This window comes from Oncorhynchus mykiss, chromosome 2 (genome assembly GCF_013265735.2).
Source record: "Oncorhynchus mykiss isolate Arlee chromosome 2, USDA_OmykA_1.1, whole genome shotgun sequence".
Classification (NCBI taxonomy): domain Eukaryota; kingdom Metazoa; phylum Chordata; class Actinopteri; order Salmoniformes; family Salmonidae; genus Oncorhynchus; species Oncorhynchus mykiss.
This window is the reverse complement of record NC_048566.1, coordinates 45,469,223-45,492,371: the sequence shown is the minus strand read 5'-3', so window position 1 is coordinate 45,492,371 and position 23,149 is coordinate 45,469,223. Positions and strand designations below refer to the sequence as shown.

The following is a 23,149-nucleotide window of genomic DNA, read 5'->3' as shown; positions in this document are numbered from 1 at the left end:
TTGTATGGTTGTGGTCAGTAGTTGTGTGGTCTGTGTTAATCCAAAAACATAATTCATTTCCACATAGGCTTTGTCCAACTAAGAATGGCGGAGTTAGTGCCTAAAAATTGTTTTATTTTTATTAAGAGTCCCTATTAGCTGCTGCATTTTTTCCAGTATATGCTTTACATTGTTCTATAAGGTGTAGTTTTACAACAAAAAAATATCCGAATTTACTGCTTGCATGAGTTACTTGATGTGGAATAGAGTTCCATGTAGTCATGTCGCTGTGTACTACTGTGCGTTTTTCAGAGTCCGTTCTGAACTTGGGGACTGTGAAGAGACCCTTAGTGGCATGTACGGTATGCATTGGTGTCTGAGCTTTGTGCTAGTCGTTGGTGAGCCTGCCCACAGCTGACCCCACCCCGTTCCTTGTGCCACAGTGAGTGGCTTCTCCATCCCATAGCACATTCGCTCTGCATGGACATGACATTTAACACGAGACACCCGGGACCCTCCCAGTGTGTCATGTAATCACGCAGCGTTTACCGTGCACCGCTCTGCTGCTTAAATACCGGGAACCTCCCTCACACACACCAGTGCCATAGAAAAGCTGCATCCAGCCAGGGAAGAGGCCAGCCAAAGACATTCCAACTCGCATTTCAGTGTTGTTTCCACGTCACTTTCACGAAACCTTACAAGGTGAGACATCGGATTTTGTGATCAAGTAGGCCTAATGGGAAAACGTCAGACAAGATGTTATTTGTTTTGGCGAAATTTGGGGAATAATGGCCTGCAGTAGTTGGTTTATGAAGTGAAATATAAAAGTTTTATAAGGGCATGATCAATGGTCATGTTTTACAGCTGATAGGTTTACGGTGACTTGAGGTTGACTAGGTGGACTTGAACTTGAGAAGTATACTCTGCTTACTTATTGCTACAATGTTAAGTGATGGAGATGCCTTGTGCTCACAGAGAGGGGTGTGTCACATTTATCAATTAGCTAGCAGTTTCTTAAGCATATTCAGTGATTGGTTTCTAGGAAGCAGATGATTGAAAACTAGATTATCACAAATTGTTGTAAAAGTAGGCATACACATTTCCTCCAGTTGCGCAAGTCTTTGAATGTGGAAAGAGTGTGAGAATATGAGGCTCTTGATACAGAGCATTACATGTTTGCCAGACTTTTGTGATTTGTCTTTACGGTGGTTCATTTGGGCAACTTCAGTCTGGTCATAACCAGCGAAAAGGTTAGATGTACAGTAATATTGGTAATTATGGTACCCTAGAGGCAATGTATATCACTCTGAATAGTCTACTGCTCTACCTCAATCTGTATGCAGCCTGTTGCTGTATTAAGCATTTTAATTGTTTATGCTAAACATTTTGAATAAGACTAGTAATAGGCCTTAGACCTAGTAAATATTGATCAAAGGATACATTTGTGAAATGGCCAACTAGGCTACTGTCTAATAGTACAACATGTCCTTATTATGGAAGGTCTTAATTATTATCCAGCTTATTTTGCTAATATTTCTAAGCTCTGTACATTTCCACCTATCCACTAAAGTTGACAAATATAACATATATTACTAATTTGCTAAATTGTTTTATTTCATCTGGGACTGCCACAAACTGACAGATATGAAGAGCTTGCTATATCTTTTCAGACAATAAAAAAAAGGACTAGATTGTGCCAAGAGCCATGCCCATCTGAGTTGCAATGCATCTTGGTAATGTTAGTTTATTAGCTTTCCTGCACAAGACCACTTTGTTTGATGTGTGTATCCTTAAATCATAGTTCTGCACTGAGTTTATGCCAGACATTGTTTTATAACTTTACTTGGGTAATTAAATAATGGTAGCCATGGAATGTATCCTTTTAAAGAACTCTAGCATCCACGCCATGTTTGGCTTGAAAAATGAGCAAAGAATTTAGCAAGAGCACAAACAGATTTGGGACCCGGCTAAAAATGTTGTCTCTGTTCGAATATGCTAAAATGCATTTTTCCTTCTTTCCTCCAATCCTTACAAAAGTAACTGATCTAACATGATTTTATAGGAATGATATCAAGACTATTTGAACTGGGCCAGTCTCTCATTGCTTTCATGTCAACAAGCGGCGTCATATAGTCTTGTCAGGTGTCTTTTATGACCCACAGCAGAAAAACAAATTAGAGGCTGGGAGATAGGCAAGACTTTGACCCAGATGTTTGGAGCAACAGATAGATTGACAGTCGTCAGACTCTGAGTCAGAACTGGCACACTGTGGCCTGGGGTGGTTCAGTGGGCTAAGCCGCTGCCTCTGGATAACATGTACTGTGCAGTGTACTAGCATTATGAGCATGAGTTTGAATCTCACACAGCACTTTTTCTCTCCTCCTATCTACTTTGCTCTCTATCCAAGAAACACAGAAAAACACAAAGGGAGTGGGAATATCCCACTCCTTAATGACCGGCACTGCCTGAAGACGAGTTCATAAATTACATTTTAATTTGTCGCATACACACTTAGCAGGTGTTATCGCAGGTGCAGCGACAAGCTTAGGTTCCTAGCCCCTATCAATCAATGCAGTAAATGTCAAATAAGCACACAATAATAACAATTTTAATAAAATCAAACATTTAGTACAGTAGTCCACTTGATGTGGATAAATAATATGTCAACCTTATTAAAGTGACCAGTGTTTAGTCCCCAAGGTGCAGGGTAGAGTACCCGATGGTAGCCGGCTAGTGACAGTGGCAAAGTGGCAGAGTACAGTCGTGGCCAAATAGTTTTGAGAATGGCACAAATATTAATTTCCAAAGTTTGCTGCTTAAGTGTCTTTAGATATTGTTGTCAGATGTTACTATGGAATACTGAAGTATAATTACAAGCATTTCACAAGTGTCAAAGGCTTTTATTGACAATTACATGAAGTTGATGCAAAGAGTCAATATTTGCAGTGTTGACCCTTCTTTTTCAAGACCTCTGCAATCTGCCCTGGCATGCTGTCAATTAACTTCTGGGCCACATCCTGATTGATGGCAGCCCATTCTTGCATAATTAATGCTTGGAGTTCATAAGAATTTGTGGGTTTTTGTTTGTCCACCCGCCTCTTAAGGATTGACCACAAGTTCTCAATGGGATTAAGGTCTGGGGAGTTTCCTGGCCATGAACCCAAAATATCAATGTTTTGTTCCCCGAGCCACTTAGTTATCACTTTTGCCTTATGGCAAGGTGCTCCATCATGCTGGAAAAGGCATTGTTCGTCACCAAACTGTTCCTGGATGGCTGGGAGAAGTTGCTCTCGGGAATGTGTTGATACCATTATTCATGGCTGTGTTCTTAGGCAAAATTGTGAGTGAGCCCACTCCCTTGGCTGAGAAGCAACCCCACACATGAATGGTCTCAGGATGCTTTACTGTTGGCATGACACAGGACTGATGGTAGCCCTCACCTTGCCTTCTCCGGACAAGCTTTTATCCGGATGCCCCAAACAATCGGAAAGGGGATTCATCAGAGAAAATGACATAACCCCAGTCCTCAGCAGTTCAATCCCTGTACCTTTTGCAGAATATCAGTCTGTCCCTGATGTTTTTCCTGGAGAGAAGTGGCTTCTTTGCTGCCCTTCTTCACACCAGGCCATCCTCCAAAAGTCTTCACTGTGTGTGCAGATGCACTCACACCTGCCTGCTGCTATTCCTGAGCAAGCTCTGTAGTGGTGGTGCCCCGATCCCACAGCTGAATCAACTTTAGGAGACGGTCCTGGCGTTTGCTGGACTTTCTTGGGCGCCATGAAGCCTTCTTCACAACAATTGAACCGCTTTCCTTGAAGTTCTTGATGATCCGATAAATGGTTGATTTAGGTGCAATCTTACTGGCAGCAATATCCTTGCCTGTGAAGCCCTTTATGTGCACGTGTTTCCTTGCAGGTAACCACAGTCGACAGAGGAAGAACAATGATTCCAAGCACCACCCTCCTTTTGAAGCTTCCAGTCTGTTATTCGAACTCAGCATGACAGAGTGATCTCCAGCCTTGTCCTTGTCAACACTCACACCTGTGTTAACGAGAGAATCACTGACATCAGCTGGTCCTTTTGTGGCAGGGCTGAAATGCAGTGGAAATGTTTTTTGGGGATTCAGTTCATTTGCATGGCAAAGAGGGACTTTGCAATTAATTGTAATTCATCTAATCACTCTTCATAACATTCTGGAGTATATGCAAATTGCCATCATACAAACTGAGGCAGCAGACTTTGTGAAAATTAATATTTGTGTCATTCTCAAAACTTTTGGCCACGGCTGTAGGGTACTGGGCAGAGGGCAGGGTACTGGGCGGAGGCCGTCTAGTGGTGGCTGTTTAACAGTCTGATGGTCTGGGGACAGAATCTGTTTATCAGTCTCTTGTTCCCAGCTTGAATGCACCTGTACTGTGAACAGGCTGTGACTCGGGTGGCTAAGGTCCTTAATAATCTTCTTAGACTTCTTACCATATGGGTGACATATGACCTATAACACGAGTATTCAAACCCATGGGCCTTGAGGGTCAGAGCACATGAATGACCTACTGTGAACATCTGCTGCGACACTTGACACCAATTGGAGCTCGCTGAGTGCTCACTGGCATGTTGGTTGGGTTTTCAAGTGCTCTTGTTACCAGCCACATGCGAGCGACAGTGGCTATGAGATTGTCCCAAATGGTACCCTATTTTCTACATAGTGAACTACTTTTGACAAGAGCCATATGGGCCCTCGTCAGAAGTAGTGCACTATATAGGAAATAGGGTGCCATTTGGGAAATATTCTCATTTTCAAGTAAAGTGAATGTCACAGTATACTGTACCGCGATATATGATAATGTCATCGTGCAACGGTCCTTCACCAGAGGAAGATCAGACCTGAATACCCCCGGCTCATTCGACGAGTAGTGAATTAATAGTATGGTAACAGGTGTGATGGCTTCAAGATTTGAACTTAGACTGATGGTGAAGTTTGGTGCCAGCACATGGATACCCCATACTCTCTCTTCCCCCTCCCTCTCTTGTCCACTTTCTCTCTCGTACAGTACCACTTTCAGTTATTAAAGCTCTAAGTATTATTTTTACTACTGGATACACCTCTTCTCCAATGGGTAATGTTATGTCGACATCAACACTTTGTGCAACACTAAGCAATGTAGAAACAGGAACTTATCTTAAATGCCTATTCTTTTGAAAGTACTGTTTTTCCAAATTGCACCAAGTAATAGCTAAATGGCACCCTGTAGTTACTCTTTTATAAAGCTTCTATTGTAGTGGGCATTTTCATGTTATAAAGAAGCAGGACACAAAATGGCTACCTATATTGCTCAATGATTTCACAGCCACAGAATCTACTGTGTTTTGGTATTAGACTCTCTCCCTTTCTTTATCCACTCTGTAGTCTCTGATATAGGCCTAATCGTGTGCTCCGTGCTGACAAAGAAACAACCAGCCCCTCCAGTGTGTGAGCTCAGTCCTCAGATCTCCAACATAATCTAGGTAGAATCAAGACTTCCAAGGCAGCTGTCTAGGTCTCTTCCTTTTTTCAATATTTCCTAACGACATGCCACTGGCTTTGCTCTGCCCCCGCATGGAGAGAAGGAGAACTATGTTTTTTGACCGTTTCAACATTTGAATTTGCTTTTGCTCAGGAATATTTTCTGTGATAATTAAGATCTGTACATGCCTGTGTCCATATTCACACAATGCTGGAGTGGCTAAGTCATCAAAAACCAGGAAGAATAAATAGTGCCCATGATGCAATCGCCACCCCATAACAGTGAGCCTAGGCAACCAGAAACAGGTCCAGGCAGAGGGTGAGAGACAGATAAGCATTGCTATGGAGACCCAGCATCGCTGTCGGTCGAACGGAAGATGAGGATTGAATGATGGCCTGCAGAGTTGGGCAAAATAACTTACTGTTCGCAACCAAGACATTTTAAATATGATAAAAGGAAAGTCATTGAGTTGAAAATGCCTTGTTACTAAACAATGTGGGGATGCTAACTCCATAGAAAATATAAAAAAGCTCATGCTTTTATTTTTTTAAAGCTAACAATATCCAATTCATAGTAGCCTCTGAAATGACAGAATCTAAGGACTAAAAATACAAAATGAATATATACACTACCGGTCAAACATTTTTGAACACCTACTCATTCAAGGGTTGTTTTTATTTTTACTAGTTTCTACATTGTAGAATAAGTGAAGACATCAAAACTATGAAATAACATATATCGAATCATGTACTAACCAAAAAAAAGTGTTAAACAAATATATTTTATATTTGATATTCTTCAAATAGCCTCCCTTTGCCTTGGCAGCTTTGCACACTCTTGGCATTCTCTTAACGAGCTTCATGAGGTGGTCACCTAGAATGCATTTCAATTAACAGGTGTGCCTTCTTAAATGTAAATTTGTGGAATGTCTTTCCTTCTTAATGTGTTTGAGCCAATCAGTTGTGTTGTGACAAGGTAGGTGTGGTGTACAGAGGATAGCCATAATTGGCAAAAGACCAATGTGACCATATTTATGGCAAGAAGAGCTCAAATAAGAAAAGAGAAACTTGAATGTTTCTTCAAGTGCAGTTGCAAAAACCATCAATGAATGGTTATTGATGCTATGATGAAACTGGCTCTCATGAGGACCACCACAGGAAAGGAAGACCTAGAGTTAACTCTGCTGCAGAGAATAATTTCATTAGAGTTAACAGCCTCAGCAATTGCAGCCCAAGTAAATGCTTCACAGAGTTCAAGTAACAGACACATCTCAACATCAACTGTTCAAAGGAGACTGCATGAATCAGCCCTTAATGGTCAAATTGCTGCATAGAAACCACCACTAAAGGACACCAATAAGAAGAAGAGACTTGCTTGGGCCAAGAAACACATGCAATGGAAATTAGACTGGTGGAAATGTGTCCTTTGGTCTAGAGTCCAAATTGGAGATTTTTGCATCCAACCGCCATGTCTTTGTGAGACACTGTGTGGGTTAATGGATGATCTCCGCATGTGTATTTCCCACCGTAAAGCGTGGAGGTGGTGGTGTTATGGTGTGGGGGTGATTGGCTGGTTACACGGTCTGTGATTTATTTTTGAATTCAAGGCACACTTAACCAGCATGGCTACCACAGCATTCTGCAGCGATACGCCATCCCATCTGGTTTGGGCTTAGAGGGACAATCATTTGTTTTTCAACAGGACAATGACCCAACACACCTCCAGGCTGTGCAAGGGCTATTTGACCAAGAAGGAGAGTGATGGAGTGCTGCATCAGATGATCTGGCCTCCACAATCCCCCAACCTCAACCCAATTGTGATTGTTTGGGATGAGTTGGACCATAGAGTGAAGGAAAAGCAGCCAACACTTGAGTGTGAAAACCTAGCAGCGTTGCAGTTCTTGACACAAACAAGATCACCTGCCACTCCTATTTGCCACATCTTCAATTTAAGCCTACTAGAGAGTTCGTCTCCTCAGGCCTGGAGGGAAGCAAAAGTCACCTAACAATAGTAAAGTCCACCTTACTGGCTCAAACAGCCGACCAATCAGCCTGTTACCAACCCTTAGTAAACTTTTGGGAAAAATTGTGTTTTACCAGATACTGTAAAACATACTGATACCACAGTAGCTAAGATGGGGAGAAGTCTGTCCATAATAAAGCGCAGCTCTGCCTTTTAACAACACTATCAACAAGGCAGGTCCTAAAGGCCCTAGTTTTGTCACACCTGGACTACTGTTCAGTAGTCGGGTCAGCTGCCACAAAGAGAGACTAATGAAAATTACAACTGGCTCAGAACAGGGCAGCACGGCTGGCCAGTAAATGTACACAGGGAGCTAACATTAATGATATGCAAGTCAATCTCTCATGACTCAAAGTGGAGGAGAGATCGACTTCATCACTACTTATTTTTGTAAAAAAGTGTTGACTAGCTGAATGCACCAAGCTGTCTGTTTAAACTACTAGCAAACAGCTCAGACACCCATGCATACCACACAAGACATGCCACCAGAGGTCTCTTCACAATCCCCAAGTCCAGAACAGACCAGTGGTGGAAAGTACTTAAGTAAAAATACTTTAAAGTACTACTTAAGTAGTTTGTTGGGGTATCTATACTTTACTACTTATATTCTTGACAACTTTTACTTCACTACATTACTAAAGAAAATATTATACTTTTTACTCCTTACATTTTCTCTGACACCCGAAAGTACTAGCTACATTTTGAATGCTTACAGGACAGGAAAATTGTCTAATTCACACACTTATCAAGAGAACATCCCTGGTCATCCCTAATGCCTCCGATTTGGCAGACTCACTAAACACAAACGCTTAGTTTGTTACTGATGTCTGAGTGTTGAAGTGTGCCCCTGTCTATCCGTAAATTTAAAAAACAAGAAAAGCACTGCTTAATATAAGGAATTTAAAAATTATTTATACTTGTACTTTTGATAGTTAAGTAAATTTTAAACCGAATACTTTTAGACGTTTACTCAAGTAGTATTTTACTCTGTGACTTTCACTTTAACTTGAGTCATTTTCTATGAAGGTATCTTTACTTTTACTTAAATATGACAAGTGGGTACTTTTTCCACCACTGGAACAGACTATGGGAGGCACACAGTACTACATAGAGCCATGACTACATGGAACTCTATTCCACATCAGGTAACTGATGCAAGCAGTAGAATCAGATTTAAAAAACGATAAAAAAAACATCTTATGGAACAGCGGGACTGTTGAAGAGAGACACACACACACAGGTACAGACACACACAGGCGCTAGCACGCAGACTCAACACACACATAGTAACATTTTTGTATGGTGGTATTATACATTTTGTATTGTATATTTGAAGTGGCGTAATAACGTTATAGTATGTACTGTTTAATCTTTTATTTTATGTGTAATGAAAGTGCCTTAATGTGTTTGGACCCCAGGAAGAGTAGCTGCTGCCTTGGCAGTAACTAATGGGGATCCCTAAAACAAATACTGCCATACCACTTAAATATTTTGTCTTGCCCATTCACCCACTGAGGCTTAAAAATCCTTTAACCTGTCTCCTCCCCTTCATCTACACGGATTGAAATGGATTTAACAGGTGACATCAATAAGGGATCATCGCTTTCACCTTCATTGACCTGGTCAGTCTAATTCATGGAAAGATATTGTCAGTGTATAACACCATATTAAGGTGTGGGACGTTCACTGTATTAAATGAACAAAGCAAGTCTATTTCGCTCCAGCAGCTGGCATATTATGTCCGTTAACAATTCACCTGTGGGAACATAGCTGCTATCAACAACCGACAACAGAAAGAGTTGCCCACTACTATCCGAGAGATTGTTCGTGAGGAAAGTGCCTCTGCCCTAAACTTGCAATTAAGCCAGTAAATGAATCGCTTGCACTGCTCACTTCTAAAGTGGATACCTACTCAACAAAAGTGGAAAGTTTGGAGACAGCGGCAAATGTGACCGAGTGGTGACTCCATGACCTGGAAATTATTCTCCTAAAAAATTCACCAGAATTACTCAAATCATTCCTGTAAATTCAGTATTCCCGTCACAGGACTTGAAACTGGTGTGGAGGCGGGAATCTTTTCTATGAACTGTTTGGCAGTAGAAGTTTGGTCCAATGCCACTGATAAACATTGCACAACGCACAGGTCCTCTCTATAACCTATCCCAGTGTTTGATTGTACTTATCCACAGTTTAAGTCAAAATGCAAAGTGTTCACCTTGCAGCAGAATCGACGGCTCTGACCTATGTGGAGAAGAGGATTAGCATCTACCTAGATTTGAGTGCCGAACTGTTGAAATAGAGGGCGACTTACAACGAGGTGAGATCCCAGCTACACAAGCTAAACCTGAGATGCGGCTTCATCCACTCTGCAAAATGTATTTTCATCTTTCAGAATACAACACACACACTTTCAACTGCCAATGAGGCTCAAGACTTTTGAGAATCACATCAAGCCCATCACACAAGGGGACGAGCCGACAGATCTAGGTTAACCCCAGTTTGACTGGCTCAATATTCAGGTATGCTATCTATGCACAATCACACAGCCTAGCCTATGGAAGTGATGCTGCCCTCAGCATAAGACAATTATGAAGACACCCCATCAATTGGGTAAAAGGAACACTGTTATTTTTATCGTTATTATTATTGCTGAAATTGGCCTTTGTTTTCATTATATTGCCTATGGTCCAGGACCTTTAGACAATGATGACACCACGCCAATTACTGAACAATGGACATTATATTGATGTGTCATACAGACTGGTGTTGCTTCCTTGTGGGTCTACAGTGCATTGCATCCCTATATGGGCTAAATATAGGGATGCAAAGCTATTCCATTACTATTTTTATTGTACTACTGTTAAGGATAGATGTCCAGTCCCATATGGTCTTCCACACAATTATTTTTTTATATTAATGGTTGTCCCCCTCCATTTACACTACTGAAGGGAAGGGGGGAATGGTTAACATGGAAGGGTTTCTGGGTGGGGAACGACTAATGTGTGAGTTTCCCTGTGGGTCCTGTTTTTTGTTTCACATCCATGGGCTTATTAACACTAAAGATAACATTTACATCATTAATAATACATTATACATATTTTTTTAAATGGCACCGCCAGCTATTATCTCTTGGAATTTGAAAGGCCTTAATAGTTTGATCAAATATTCCATCAGTCTTGATATCCTAGCAAGAAACCATATTAATATAGCAATGGTCCAAGAAACACACCTGTTCCAAAAGGACACACATAGAAGAAACCATTTGTACAAACTGGCTGCTTTTTCATCAGCCACAATCAAAACTAAAGCTGTAATCATAATGATATATAAGTTACTCAAAATCACCATCTTGGGTAAAAGTGAAAACCACGAAAGCAGAACCACTTTCCTTAAATGTATCCATAATGGAAAGGGTAGCACCATGGTGTAGCTGGAGGAGAGCTAATTTCCATCCTCCTCTGGGTACAATGACTTCAATGCAAAACCTAGGAGGCTCATGGTTCTCACCCACTTCCATAGACTTACTCAGTAATTATGACATCTTCTGGAGGAGGTCCTCCAACCTATCAGAGATCTTGCAGCATGAGTTGACATGTTGTCCATCCAATCAAAGGATCAGAGGATGATTCAAGTACTAAAAGCATAAGCTACAGCTATATAGCACTGCAGTGTATAAAATGTGGTGAGTAATCCACGCTTCAAGATTGTTCTGATCATGCAGACTGGGATATGTTCCGGGTAGCCTCCGAGAATGACATTGACGTATATACTGATATGGTGACTGAGTTTATCAGGAAGTGTATAGGAGATGTTGTACACACTGTGCCTACCCTAAAACCTACCCTAACCAGAAACCATGGATAAATGGCAGCATTTGCACAAAACTGTAATCGTGAACCATCACATTTAACCATGGCAAGGTGACTGGGAATGTGGCCAAATACAAACAGTGTCAGTTTCGAGACAAAAAGTCAGTATAGAGACAAAGCGGAGCCGCAATTCATGGGCTCAGACACGAGACATATGTGGCAGGGCCTACAGACAATCACTGACAACAATGGGAAAACCAGCCACACCGACGTCCTGCTTCCGGACAAGCTAAACACCTTCTTTGCCAGCTTTGAGGATAACACAGTGCCACAGACTCGGCCCGCTACCCAATGACTGTGGGCTCTCCTATGTGGTTGACGTGAGTAAAACATTTAAGTGTGTTAACACTCGCAAGGCTGGCGGCCCAGACGGCATTGCTAGACGCATCCTCAGTCATGCGCAGACCAGCTGGCTGGAGTGTTTGCGGACATATTCAATCTCTTCCCAAACCAGTCTGCTGTCCCCACATGCTTCAAGATATCCACCATTGTTCCTGTACCCTAGAAAGCAACGGTAACTGATCTAAATTACTATCTTCCCATAGCATTCACTTCTGTCATCCTGAAGTGCTTTGAAAGATTAGTCAAGGATCATATCACCTCTACCTTACCTGACACCCTAGACCCACTTCAATTTGCTTATCGTCCCAATAGATCCACAGACGATGCAATCCCCATCGCACACTGCCATATCCCATCTGGACAAGGGGAATACCTATGTAAGAATGCTGTTCATAGCTCAGCATTCAACACCATAGTACCCTCCAAGCTCATCATTAAGCTTGAGGGCCCTGGGTCTGAACCCCGCCCTGTGCAACTGGGTCCTGGACTTCCTGACAGGCTGCCTCCATGTGGTGAAGGTATGAAACAACACCTCTACTTCCCTGATCCTCAACACTTGGGCCCCACAAGGATGAGTGCTCAGCCCCCTCCTGTACTCCCTGTTCACCCATGACTGAGTGGCCACGCACGCCTCAAATCAAATGTATTTATATTGCCCTTCTTACATCAGCTGATATATCAAAGTGATGTACAGAAACCCAGCCTAAAACCCCAAACAGAAAGCAATGCAGGTGTAGAAGCACGGTGGCTAGGAAAAACTCCCTAGAAAGGCCAAAACCTGAGGAAACAGGTTATGAGGGGTGGCCAGTCCTCTTCTGGCTGTGCCAGGTGGAGATTATAATAGAACACGGCCAAGATGTTCAAATGTTCATAAATGACCAGCATGGTCAAATAATAGTAATCAATAAACAGGTCAGGGTTCCATAGCCGCAGGCAGAACAGTTGAAACTGGAGCAGCAGCACAGCCAGTTGGACTGGGGACAACAAGGAGTCATCATGCCAGGTAGTCCTGAGGCATGGTCCTCCGAGAGAGAGAAAGAAAGAAAGAGAATTAGAGAGAGAGCATACTTAAATTCACACAGGACCCCGGATAAGACAGGAGAATACTCCAGATATAACAGACTGACCCTAGCCCCCTGACACAAACTACTGCAGCAGACACTGCAGGAGACACTGTGGCCCCATCCGATGATACCACCGGACAGGGCCAAACAGGCAGGATATAACCCCACCCACTTTGCCAAAGCACAGCCCCCACACCACTAGAGGGATATCTTCAACCACCAACTTAACATCCTGAGACAAGGCCGAGTATAGCCCACAAAGATCTCAGCCACGGCACAACCCAAGGGGGGGGCGCCAACCCAGACAGGAAGACCACGTCACTGACTAAACCCACTCAAGTGACGCACCCCTCCTAGGGATGGCATGGAAGAGCACCAGTAAGCCAGTGACTCAGCCCCTGTAATAGGGTTAGAGGCAGAGAATCCCAGTGGAGAGAGGGGAACCGGCCAGGCAGAGACAGCAAGGGTGGTTCGTTGCTCCAGTGCCTTTCCGTTCACCTTCACACTCCTGGGTCAGACTACACTCAATCATAGGACCTACTGAAGGGATGAGTCTTCAATAATACTTAAAGGTTGAGATCGAGTCTGCGTCTCTCACAAGGGTAGGCAGACCATTCCATAAAAATGGAGCTCTATAGGAGAAAGACCTGCCTCCAGCTGTTTGCTTAGAAATTCTAGGGACAATCATCAAGTTAGCAAACATCACAACAGTAGTAGGCCTGAATGCCAACAATGACGAGACAGCCTACAGGGAGGAGGTGAGGAGAATAACCTCTCACACAATGTCAACAAAACAAAGGAGCTGATCGTGGATTTCAGTAAACAGCAGAAGGAGCAGCCCCTATCCACATCCATGTACTGGTGTTCTCTGGACGTTTTGGAGATGGCAATGAATAGTGATGAATTCAAAAACGGCACTCTGATGATTGGCAGGGGAACCAATGCGTTCCAGAAATTTGCTTTTGGGGAGGTGATTTGACACCCCTGGCAGCTGCGGCAATAGTCTTCCATGGCCTTTAAATGGTTTAACATGGGTTAAATGTATTGGGTAGCCTTCCACAAGCTTCTCACAATAAGTTGGGTGAATTTTGGCCCATTCCTCCTGACAGAGCTGGTCAGGTTTGTAGGCCTCCTTGCTCGCACACACCTTTTCAGTTCTGCCCACAAATATTCTATAGGATTGAGGTCAGGGCTTTGTGATGGCCACTCCAATACCTTGATTTTGTTGTCCTTAAGCCATTTTGCCACAACTTTGGAAGTATGCTTGGGGTCATTGTCCATTTGGAAGACCCATTTGCGATCAAGCTTTAACTTCCTGACTGATGTCTTCGGACGTTGCTTCAATATATACACATAATTTTCCTTCCTCATGTTGCCATCTATTTTGTGAAGTGCACCAGTCCCTCCTGCAGCAAAGCACCCCGACAACATGATGTTGCCACCCCCGTGCTTCATGGTTGGGATGGTGTTCTTCGGCTTGCAAGCCTCCCCCTTATTCCTCCGAACATAACAATGGTCATTATGGCCAAACAGTTCTATTTTTGTTTCATCAGACCAGAGGACATTTCTCCAAAAAGTAGTCTTTGTCCCCATGTGCAAACTGTACTCTGGCTTTTTTTCATGGCGGATTGGAGCAGTGGCTTCTTCCTTGCTTAGCGGCCTTTCAGGTTATGTCGATATAGGACTCGTTTTACTATGGATATAGATAATTTTGTAACTGTTTCTGCCAGCATCTTCAAGGTCCTTTGCTGTTGTTCTGGTCTTTCTACGAACTGAGGTACTCAAACTGCTTTACATAGTAAGGGGGAAACTCACCTTACCCACCACCATGATGATGCACACAACCATTTTGTGCCAGAATGCTCACCACACATTAGCTAGCATGGTGAAGAGGCGTGGAGTGATATACATTACACCAATGAAAAAAAATGAGTTGTATTAGCAGTTATTCGTATTAGCAGTAGAGAAAAGTAGGTACCAGAGCACAGTGCTGTTTCTTGCTCTGAGAGGATGTACTGAAGGAAAACTGAGGGGATCAGACTGACCCTCTCTCTTCCTTTTTATGTCTCTCAGATGACCACTAAGGAGAAGCTGATCACCCATGTGTTGGCTGGTGAGCCCGTTGGCTCCCGAAGCAAGGTGACAGTGGTTGGCGTCGGCATGGTTGGCATGGCCTCCGCAGTCAGCGTCCTGCTCAAGGTAAGACCGATGGAGGGGGTAAGGTGTGATCAGGGTTGAGTATGTGACTTTGTAAATGTAATCCGTTACAATTACTCGTGTCCCAAATGTTGATCAGTAACATACCTTTTGGATTACACAAATTCAGTAACGTAATCTGATTACTTTTAGATTACTTTCCCTTACGAGGCATTAGAAGAATACAATAATGAATATTACCAATTGAATCACATCTATTGCAGGATAAATCAGTGTTAGAGTTTACATAGCTGGCCATAAATGGATGTTGCATATTAATTTATGGGTTGGTTATGTAGGCTTATTTTAACCCATTGCTTTCTACTACAGATAATATTTTTACATAAAAAAAATTGTCAGATTTTCAGTCATTCCAATGACTTTGATATCACTTGATCTTTAAGAATAGGTCTTGGAAATATTGAAATATAGATTTGCCATAAGCCAACAATTAAGAACTAAGATCTGACTTCCACAGAGCGGAGTTTTGTCAGCTAAGGGCTTATTAGCCTACTCTGTTAATTTTTTTTGTCATGGAGGACTGATTGGGCTCATTGCTTAAAGTTGAAAAATAAATGCTGCTCTCATGGAATGGCATGCTTTAATTAAGAACTACCGAAAAGTGCAATTTGCACATAAAAATGTATTGATGTCATATGCTGCATTTGCTATAGGCCTATTTTTGACATTTTTTTTGGTGACACTTTGATGTTGCGATAATTTGCAGGTGTTTAAGTCTTTGCAAAAGTGTTTGAGCATGTTATGTTAGGCCTACGGACATATTTTCTTTGAATCATCATGAAATTAGATTGAGCAATTAAAGCCCCACTCGTGGTCTTCTTAAATGAAACTCATTTTTGACAGTATGGAGCACAATATCACAGAGAAGTTTAGAAGAGAGGAACTCCCTGTGATTCACAGCAATGTGCTAGGTAGATAGCAATAATGACTGAATTTGGGGATGGGGGGAGATTTTTTGTTGTTATTTAGCCTGGAAGTCACAGAGACCACGGTGTCTTTTGCAGATGAGCCCTGCATGAACACATTAATAAACCACAATTACTCTATAAATATCTATATAATTAAATTACACAATACATGAAAATCATACACAAAACATGAAAACAAGATAAAATCATATAAAACAAACATTCTTCAGTAAAAAGGCCCTCTAATATCTGCCTGGATTACCCAAGAGGCACCAACACAACCAACTTTAAAAGGTCAGACACACCCTTGGGACTGTTAATTGTTTGCATACCGACAGTACTTACGCACCTCTGGACAGAGTGTTAGCAGTCAATCTCTTTAGTTTTCTCAGAGCAAGACTTTTGAAGTCATCAGCCACGCAGACTTGCTAAAATACTTCAAACCAGAATGTGGCAGCATTGTTTGGCAATGCATTTCGGTTCATATTGCTCATGGTCTAGATTCCAAACTATCTGCGCTGTTGTTGCTATTTTGTAGAAAACCCTTGTTGATACTCGTCAGATGGCCACAGCTACATAACTTTAAAAAGAAAAGGAGAGCCGCACACACTAGGAGCTCTGACGCAATAATTTAATAACCTAATAACCAACTTTTCAACAGACAAGCTGTCTTCATCACGGTATAACAACAAACCCTGCAGGTCACTAGTTTATATAGTTTCAAAGGACACACAGGTGTCTGTAATCATGGCCGGGTGTGGCTTGATATCACTGGTTAATTTACAAATAAAAATAGAACATGTAAAAAACATGAATGGATACCATACGATCACAGATACAATTCGGCTACATAGGCCTACAAACATTTACAATGAATAGCAAAATCACAATAATCACAAGAATGGCTTCAGATCAAAGTCTACATTGAGACCGAAGGGAGCAAGGGTCTTTAAATTAAAGATCCAGGCAGCCTCTCGTTTTTACAATTAATTGTCAAGGTCACCCCCTAGAAAGGGTGAGGTGTTCGATGCCGATATAACGTAGGGACAAAATAGAGTGGTTCGCTTCCAAAAAGTAGGCCGCAACTGGATACGTTGAGTTTTTGCACCTAATGGTGCTACGATGCTCAGAGATTCTTACTTTTAATTTGCGCTTCATTTTACCCATATAGCGTTGCACTCCATGTCTGAAATGAACTGTATATTTTATTTGATTAAATATTGTGGTAAAATGGAGTGGATTTGTAGGGCCAGTTTCCCCAGACACAGATTAAGCCTTGTCAGGGACTAACAAGCAGTTTCTATGGTGAAATTGCTTTTAGGCTAAGATTTAGCCTTCATCTTGTGTCTGGGAATCCTGCCGCTTAATTACAGTGCCTTGCGAAAGTATTCGGCCCCCTTGAACTTTGCGACCTTTTGCCACATTTCAGGCTTCAAACAAAGATATAAAACTGTATTTTTTTGTGAAGAATAAACAACAAGTGGGACACAATCATGAAGTGGAATGACATTTATTGGATATTTCAAACTTTTTTAACAAATCAAAAACTGAAAAATTGGGCGTGCAAAATTATTCAGCCCCCTTAAGTTAATACTTTATTTTGCTGCGATTACAGCTGTAAGTCGCTTGGGGTATGTCTCTATCAGTTTTGCACATCGAGAGACTGAAATGTTTTCCCATTCCTCCTTGCAAAACAGCTCGAGCTCAGTGAGGTTGGATGGAGAGCATTTGTGAACAGCAGTTTTCAGTTCTTTCCACAGATTCTCGATTGGATTCAGGTCTGGACTTTGACTTGGCCTTTCTAACACCTGGATATGTTTATTTTTGAACCATTCCATTGTAGATTTTGCTTTATGTTTTGGAGCATTGTCTTGTTGGAAGACAAATCTCCGTCCCAGTCTCAGGTCTTTTGCAGACTCCATCAGGTTTTCTTCCAGAATGGTCCTGTATTTGGCTCCATCCATCTTCCCATCAATTTTAACCATCTTCCCTGTCCCTGCTGAAGAAATGCAGGCCCAAACCTTGATGCTGCCACCACCATGTTTGACAGTGGGCATGGTGTGTTCAGGGTGATGAGCTGTGTTGCTTTTACGCCAAACATAACGTTTTGCATTGTTGCCAAAAAGTTCAATTTTGGTTTCATCTGACCAGAGCACCTTCTTCCACATGTTTGGTGTGTCTCCCAGGTGGCTTGTGGCAAACTTTAAACAACACTTTTTATGGATATCTTTAAGAAATGGCTTTCTTCTTGCCACTCTTCCATAAAGGCCAGATTTGTGCAATATACGACTGATTGTTGTCCTATGGACAGAGTCTCCCACCTCAGCTGTAGATCTCTGCAGTTCATCCAGAGTGATCATGGGCCTCTTGGCTGCATCTCTGATCAGTCTTCTTCTTGTATGAGCTGAAAGTTTAGAGGGACGGCCAGGTCTTGGTAGATTTGCAGTGGTCTGATACTCCTTCCATTTCAATATTATCGCTTGCACAGTGCTCCTTGGGATGTTTAAAGCTTGGGAAATCTTTTTGTATCCAAATCCGGCTTTAAACTTCTTCACAACAGTATCTCGGACCTGCCTGGTGTGTTCCTTGTTCTTCATGATGCTCTCTGCACTTTTAACGGACCTCTGAGACTATCACAGTGCAGGTGCATTTATACGGAGACTTGATTACACACAGGTGGATTGTATTTATCATCATTAGTCATTTAGGTCAACATTGGATCATTCAGAGATCCTCACTGAACTTCTGGAGAGAGTTTGCTGCACTGAAAGTAAAGGGGCTGAATAATTTTGCATGCCCAATTTTTCAGTTTTTGATTTGTTAAAAAAGTTTGAAATATCCAATAAATGTCGTTCCACTTCATGATTGTGTCCCACTTGTTGTTGATTCTTCACAAAAAAATACAGTTTTATATCTTTATGTTTGAAGCCTGAAATGTGGCAAAAGGTCGCAAAGTTCAAGGGGGCCGAATACTTTCACAAGGCACTGTATATCCATATCCTTTTCTATATGGATTATATTCCTGAACCCTAACAAGCCTTGTGTTGACCAGGACCTGTGCGATGAGCTGTGCCTGATTGATGTGATGGAGGAAAAGCTGAAGGGTGAGGTCATGGACCTGCAGCATGGCAGCCTCTTCTGCAAGACCCACAAGATCGTGGGCGATAAGGGTGAGTGAGGAGTCATACACTTATGCGCACACACTAACACACACACACGCACAAATTAGTTGTGCACACACACAAAGACACAAACACACATATGCACAAACAAGTTGTGCACACACACTGATTTGTTGTGGAGGTGCTCAGAACCCTAGGTTGTATTTGTGTGTGTTTAATGTGCATCTTACCTTGAGTTGCTCACTGTTATATAATCAATCCCTGGTTACATTGTGTGTGTGTCCTCCCCCACTCCAGACTACAGTACAACCGCCCATTCCAAGGTGGTGGTGGTCACCGCCGGTGCTCGTCAGCAGGAGGGCGAGAGTCGTCTGAACCTGGTGCAGCGTAACGTCAACATCTTCAAGTTCATCATCCCCCAGATCGTCAAGTACAGCCCCAACGCTATCCTGCTGGTCGTCTCCAACCCCGGTACAAGAGGAGGCCGGGAGGGAGGGAGTAATTTGGTTGAACATGATCTAGTGACTTGATCATTACTCTAGAATTGTGCGAAGTCATTGACAGGTTTGAATTAGATGTTAGTGCTGGCCTGCTCACTCCATAGCTCTCCAGGGCCAGGTTACATTATCAGGAACAACTGCATGGTCTTTTTGCATACAACTACAGTCCATACTCCAATTAGCAAAGTCAATGCTGGCTTCATACATATGAAAATGTAATTTAAGGGGTATGGTTAGGGTTTGTTTTCTTATCTCAAATTGTGATAACATTTGTAACCCCCCCTTTCTCCTTTCTCTCCTCTGTCTATCCCAGTTGACATCCTGACCTACGTGGCCTGGAAGCTGAGCGGTTTCCCCCGTCACCGCGTCATCGGTTCCGGCACCAACCTGGACTCCGGTCGTTTCCGCCACCTTATGGGCGAGAAGCTGCACCTTCACCCCTCCAGTTGCCACGGCTGGATCATTGGAGAGCACGGAGACTCCAGTGGTATGTTGGCTATGGCTTCAAATCCACTCCGGAACCGTCTCTATGTCCATACCATATTATGGAAAACCTTCATGGACATTGGTATCTATGACAGAAAGGTAACTGACTGGATACCTGTCTCTTTTCTTACTCCCAGTGCCCGTATGGAGTGGCGTGAATGTTGCTGGTGTTTCCCTGAAAGGCCTAAACCCACACATGGGCACAGACGCAGACAAGGAGGACTGGAAGCATCTCCACAAGATGGTGGTCGATGGGTGAGTCTTATAAAACACACATCGCTATCTGTTCAATTACACTACATTACCAAACGTATGTGGACACCTGCTCGTCAAACATCTCAATCCAAAATAATGGGCATTAATATACATTTGGTGGCCCGTTTGCTGATATGACAGCTTTCACTCTTCTGGGAAGGCTTTCCACAAGATGTTGGAACATTGCGGCAGGGACTTGCTTCCATTCAGCCACAAGAGCGTTAGTGAGGTCAGGCAGCAGATGTTGGACGATTAGCCCAGGGTCGCAGTCTAAGTCAGGGCTCTGTGCCACCCAGTCAAGTCCTTCCACACCGATCTCGACAAACCATTTCTGTATGGACCTTGCTTTGTGCACGGGGGCATTGTCATGGTGAAACAGGAAAGGGCCATACTCAAACTGTTGCCAGAAAGTTGGAAGCATAGAATTGTCTAGAATGTCATATGCTGTAGTGTTAAGATTTCCCTTCACTGGAAATAAGGGGCCTAGCCTGAGCCATGAAAAACAGCTCCAGACCATTATTCGTCCTCCACCAAACTGTACAGTTGGCACTATGCATTGGGGCAGGTAGCATTCTCCTGGCATCCGCCAAATCCGTCGGACTGCTAGATGGTGAAGCGTGATTCATCACTCCAGAGAACGTATTTCCAATGCTCCTGAGTCCAATGGCGGCGAGCTTTACAACACTCCAGCCAACGCTTGGCATTGCGCATGGTGATCTTAGGTTTGTGTGTGGCTGCTCGGCTATGGATAGCCATTTCATGAAGCTCCCGACGAACAGTTCTTGTGTTGACATTGCTTCCAGAGGCAGTTTGGAACTGGGTAGTCCGTGTTGCAACCGAGGACACAATTTTTTACACACTATGCGCTTCAGCACTCATCGGTCCCACTCTGTGAGTGTGTGTGGCCTACCACTTCGCGGCTGAGCCGTTGTTGCTCTTAGATGTTTTCACTTCACAATAACAGCACTTACAGTTGACCAGGGCAGCTTTAGCAGGGCAGAATCTCTTATGGAGATAGCATTGCTGGCTGTGTGCTCGATTTTTGTCATCAACAGGTGTGCCTGAAATAGCCAAATCCACTAATTTGAAGGGGTGTCCACATACTTGTACATATATAATGTACATCTGTCGAGGATCGTTTTAAAAAGGAAAATTACCATTTCTTATTGGACAAGTTCCGATAGATACCCCTCCTTCCCCACCGAAAAATATATTATATTTTCAGAATTAGGCCTAATTGGAAACTGGTCCTTAGAGTTTGACTCCAAATGAATCAATAAATAACAATAATGGAAGTAGAGAATAAATTACTTCACTCCCAATCAAATCCGATAGAGTTTGGAGGAATGAGGATGGAATTTGGCCCTAGGCTAAGAGCCAAAAACATACTGGAACTAGCCCAGTAAGTACTGACTACGCCATTGTGTTACATCTTTACCTGGCATCTAGGTCTAAAGCAGATAAGTTGATATGTAATGCTGCAGACTGTAAAGGTATAACTATTAATTACAAGTTAGTACAAGTAATTCACAACCCACTTTAACTAGTTTCAAGGGAATTTGTCCCTGCTGTTTTCTAAATGTATTTTCCTGTAGTAGTTCTTAGCATTCACAATAGGAAAACCTATGCACTTTTCCTACGAAATTACATTTGAAATGTGTTAAACTCTTCTCCTCGTGTCTCTCTCTGTCATATAGTGCCTATGAGGTCATCAAGCTGAAGGGTTACACCTCCTGGGCTATCGGCATGTCTGTCGCTGACCTGGTTGAGAGCATCCTGAAGAACCTTCACAAAGTTCACCCTGTGTCCACCCTGGTCCAGGTAAGAAGTCCATCAGCCATGCTCTACATGTGCCTTGATACCAAACATTTACATTTTATAGCAGTCTTATCCAGGGTGACTTACAGCGAGTGCATTAATTTAGATACTACCATACTACTCATAGCTAAGAGTGTGCTGAATCCATAACACTCCTGGTGGTTCCAATCAGGGGGAAAATACAGTAGAGTAAATGGTATAATATATTACCAAACAGGTCTAAGAGGGTTTAAAGAAGATCGATGGATCTTTGGTTGTTGTAGCATAGCAGTGGGTGAACTCAACTTGAATGAAAAACACAGCCAGCACTCACAAATAAAGTATTTATATGAATGTTTTTCAAGAAAACTATTTGCTACACTGTATACCTAATGTGTGTTATGACTGAAGAGATAAGGATTAAGTTGGCTCTTCTTTACACATAAATACAGACATATCTGATAGCTTTATTTGGGCCAACCATAGTCAAAACAGGTCAAGGTCACAGATGTATGGACTTGACACACACACTAATATTACACCAGTCCACCTGTGATCCATCCCTAATCAGACTCTCTTCTTCCCTCCCTCTCAGGGGATGCACGGTGTGAAAGATGAGGTGTTCCTCAGTGTGCCATGCGTGCTGGGCAACAGTGGTCTGACCGACGTCATCCACATGACCCTGAAGCCCGAGGAAGAGAAGCAACTAATCAACAGCGCCGAGACCCTGTGGGGCGTACAGAAAGAGCTCACATTGTAAAGCGGAGGGTTAATTTTATCAGCAATGAGACAATACTCAATCACCTATTTTTCCCAGACTAAAACCAATGATAATGAGATGTCCTGAAACTATGACAAATGCAAATTACTTTTCATTTTAGTCTACGAAAATGTGACAAGACTTCCACGTGAGGCTATAATGGACATTCATGGTCGACTGATAAGTTACTTATCAGGACGAAATTACAACAAAAAAAACTTTGTAAAGAGCCCCCTGTGCCATCTGGATATACTTACGATACGATTTACTCCAACCAAATAAAACTACCAGGATAATGAAACAACCAATCTGTTTTCTCTCTCCGTG

At 42.6% G+C, this 23,149-nt stretch overlaps 1 protein-coding gene across 1 annotated transcript; it reads left to right on the top strand.

The window, feature by feature from the left end:
* The first annotated feature begins 453 nt into the window (after positions 1–453).
* Positions 454–23,130, top strand: ldha (lactate dehydrogenase A4). Its single transcript, XM_021564046.2, has 8 exons — positions 454–681; positions 14,851–14,976; positions 18,955–19,072; positions 19,322–19,495; positions 19,838–20,011; positions 20,148–20,265; positions 21,963–22,086; positions 22,658–23,130. Exons 2-8 carry the CDS (start codon positions 14,851–14,853, stop codon positions 22,820–22,822), a joined length of 999 nt encoding a protein of 332 aa, XP_021419721.1. The 5' UTR covers positions 454–681; the 3' UTR covers positions 22,823–23,130.
* Positions 23,131–23,149: the final 19 nt, after the last annotated feature.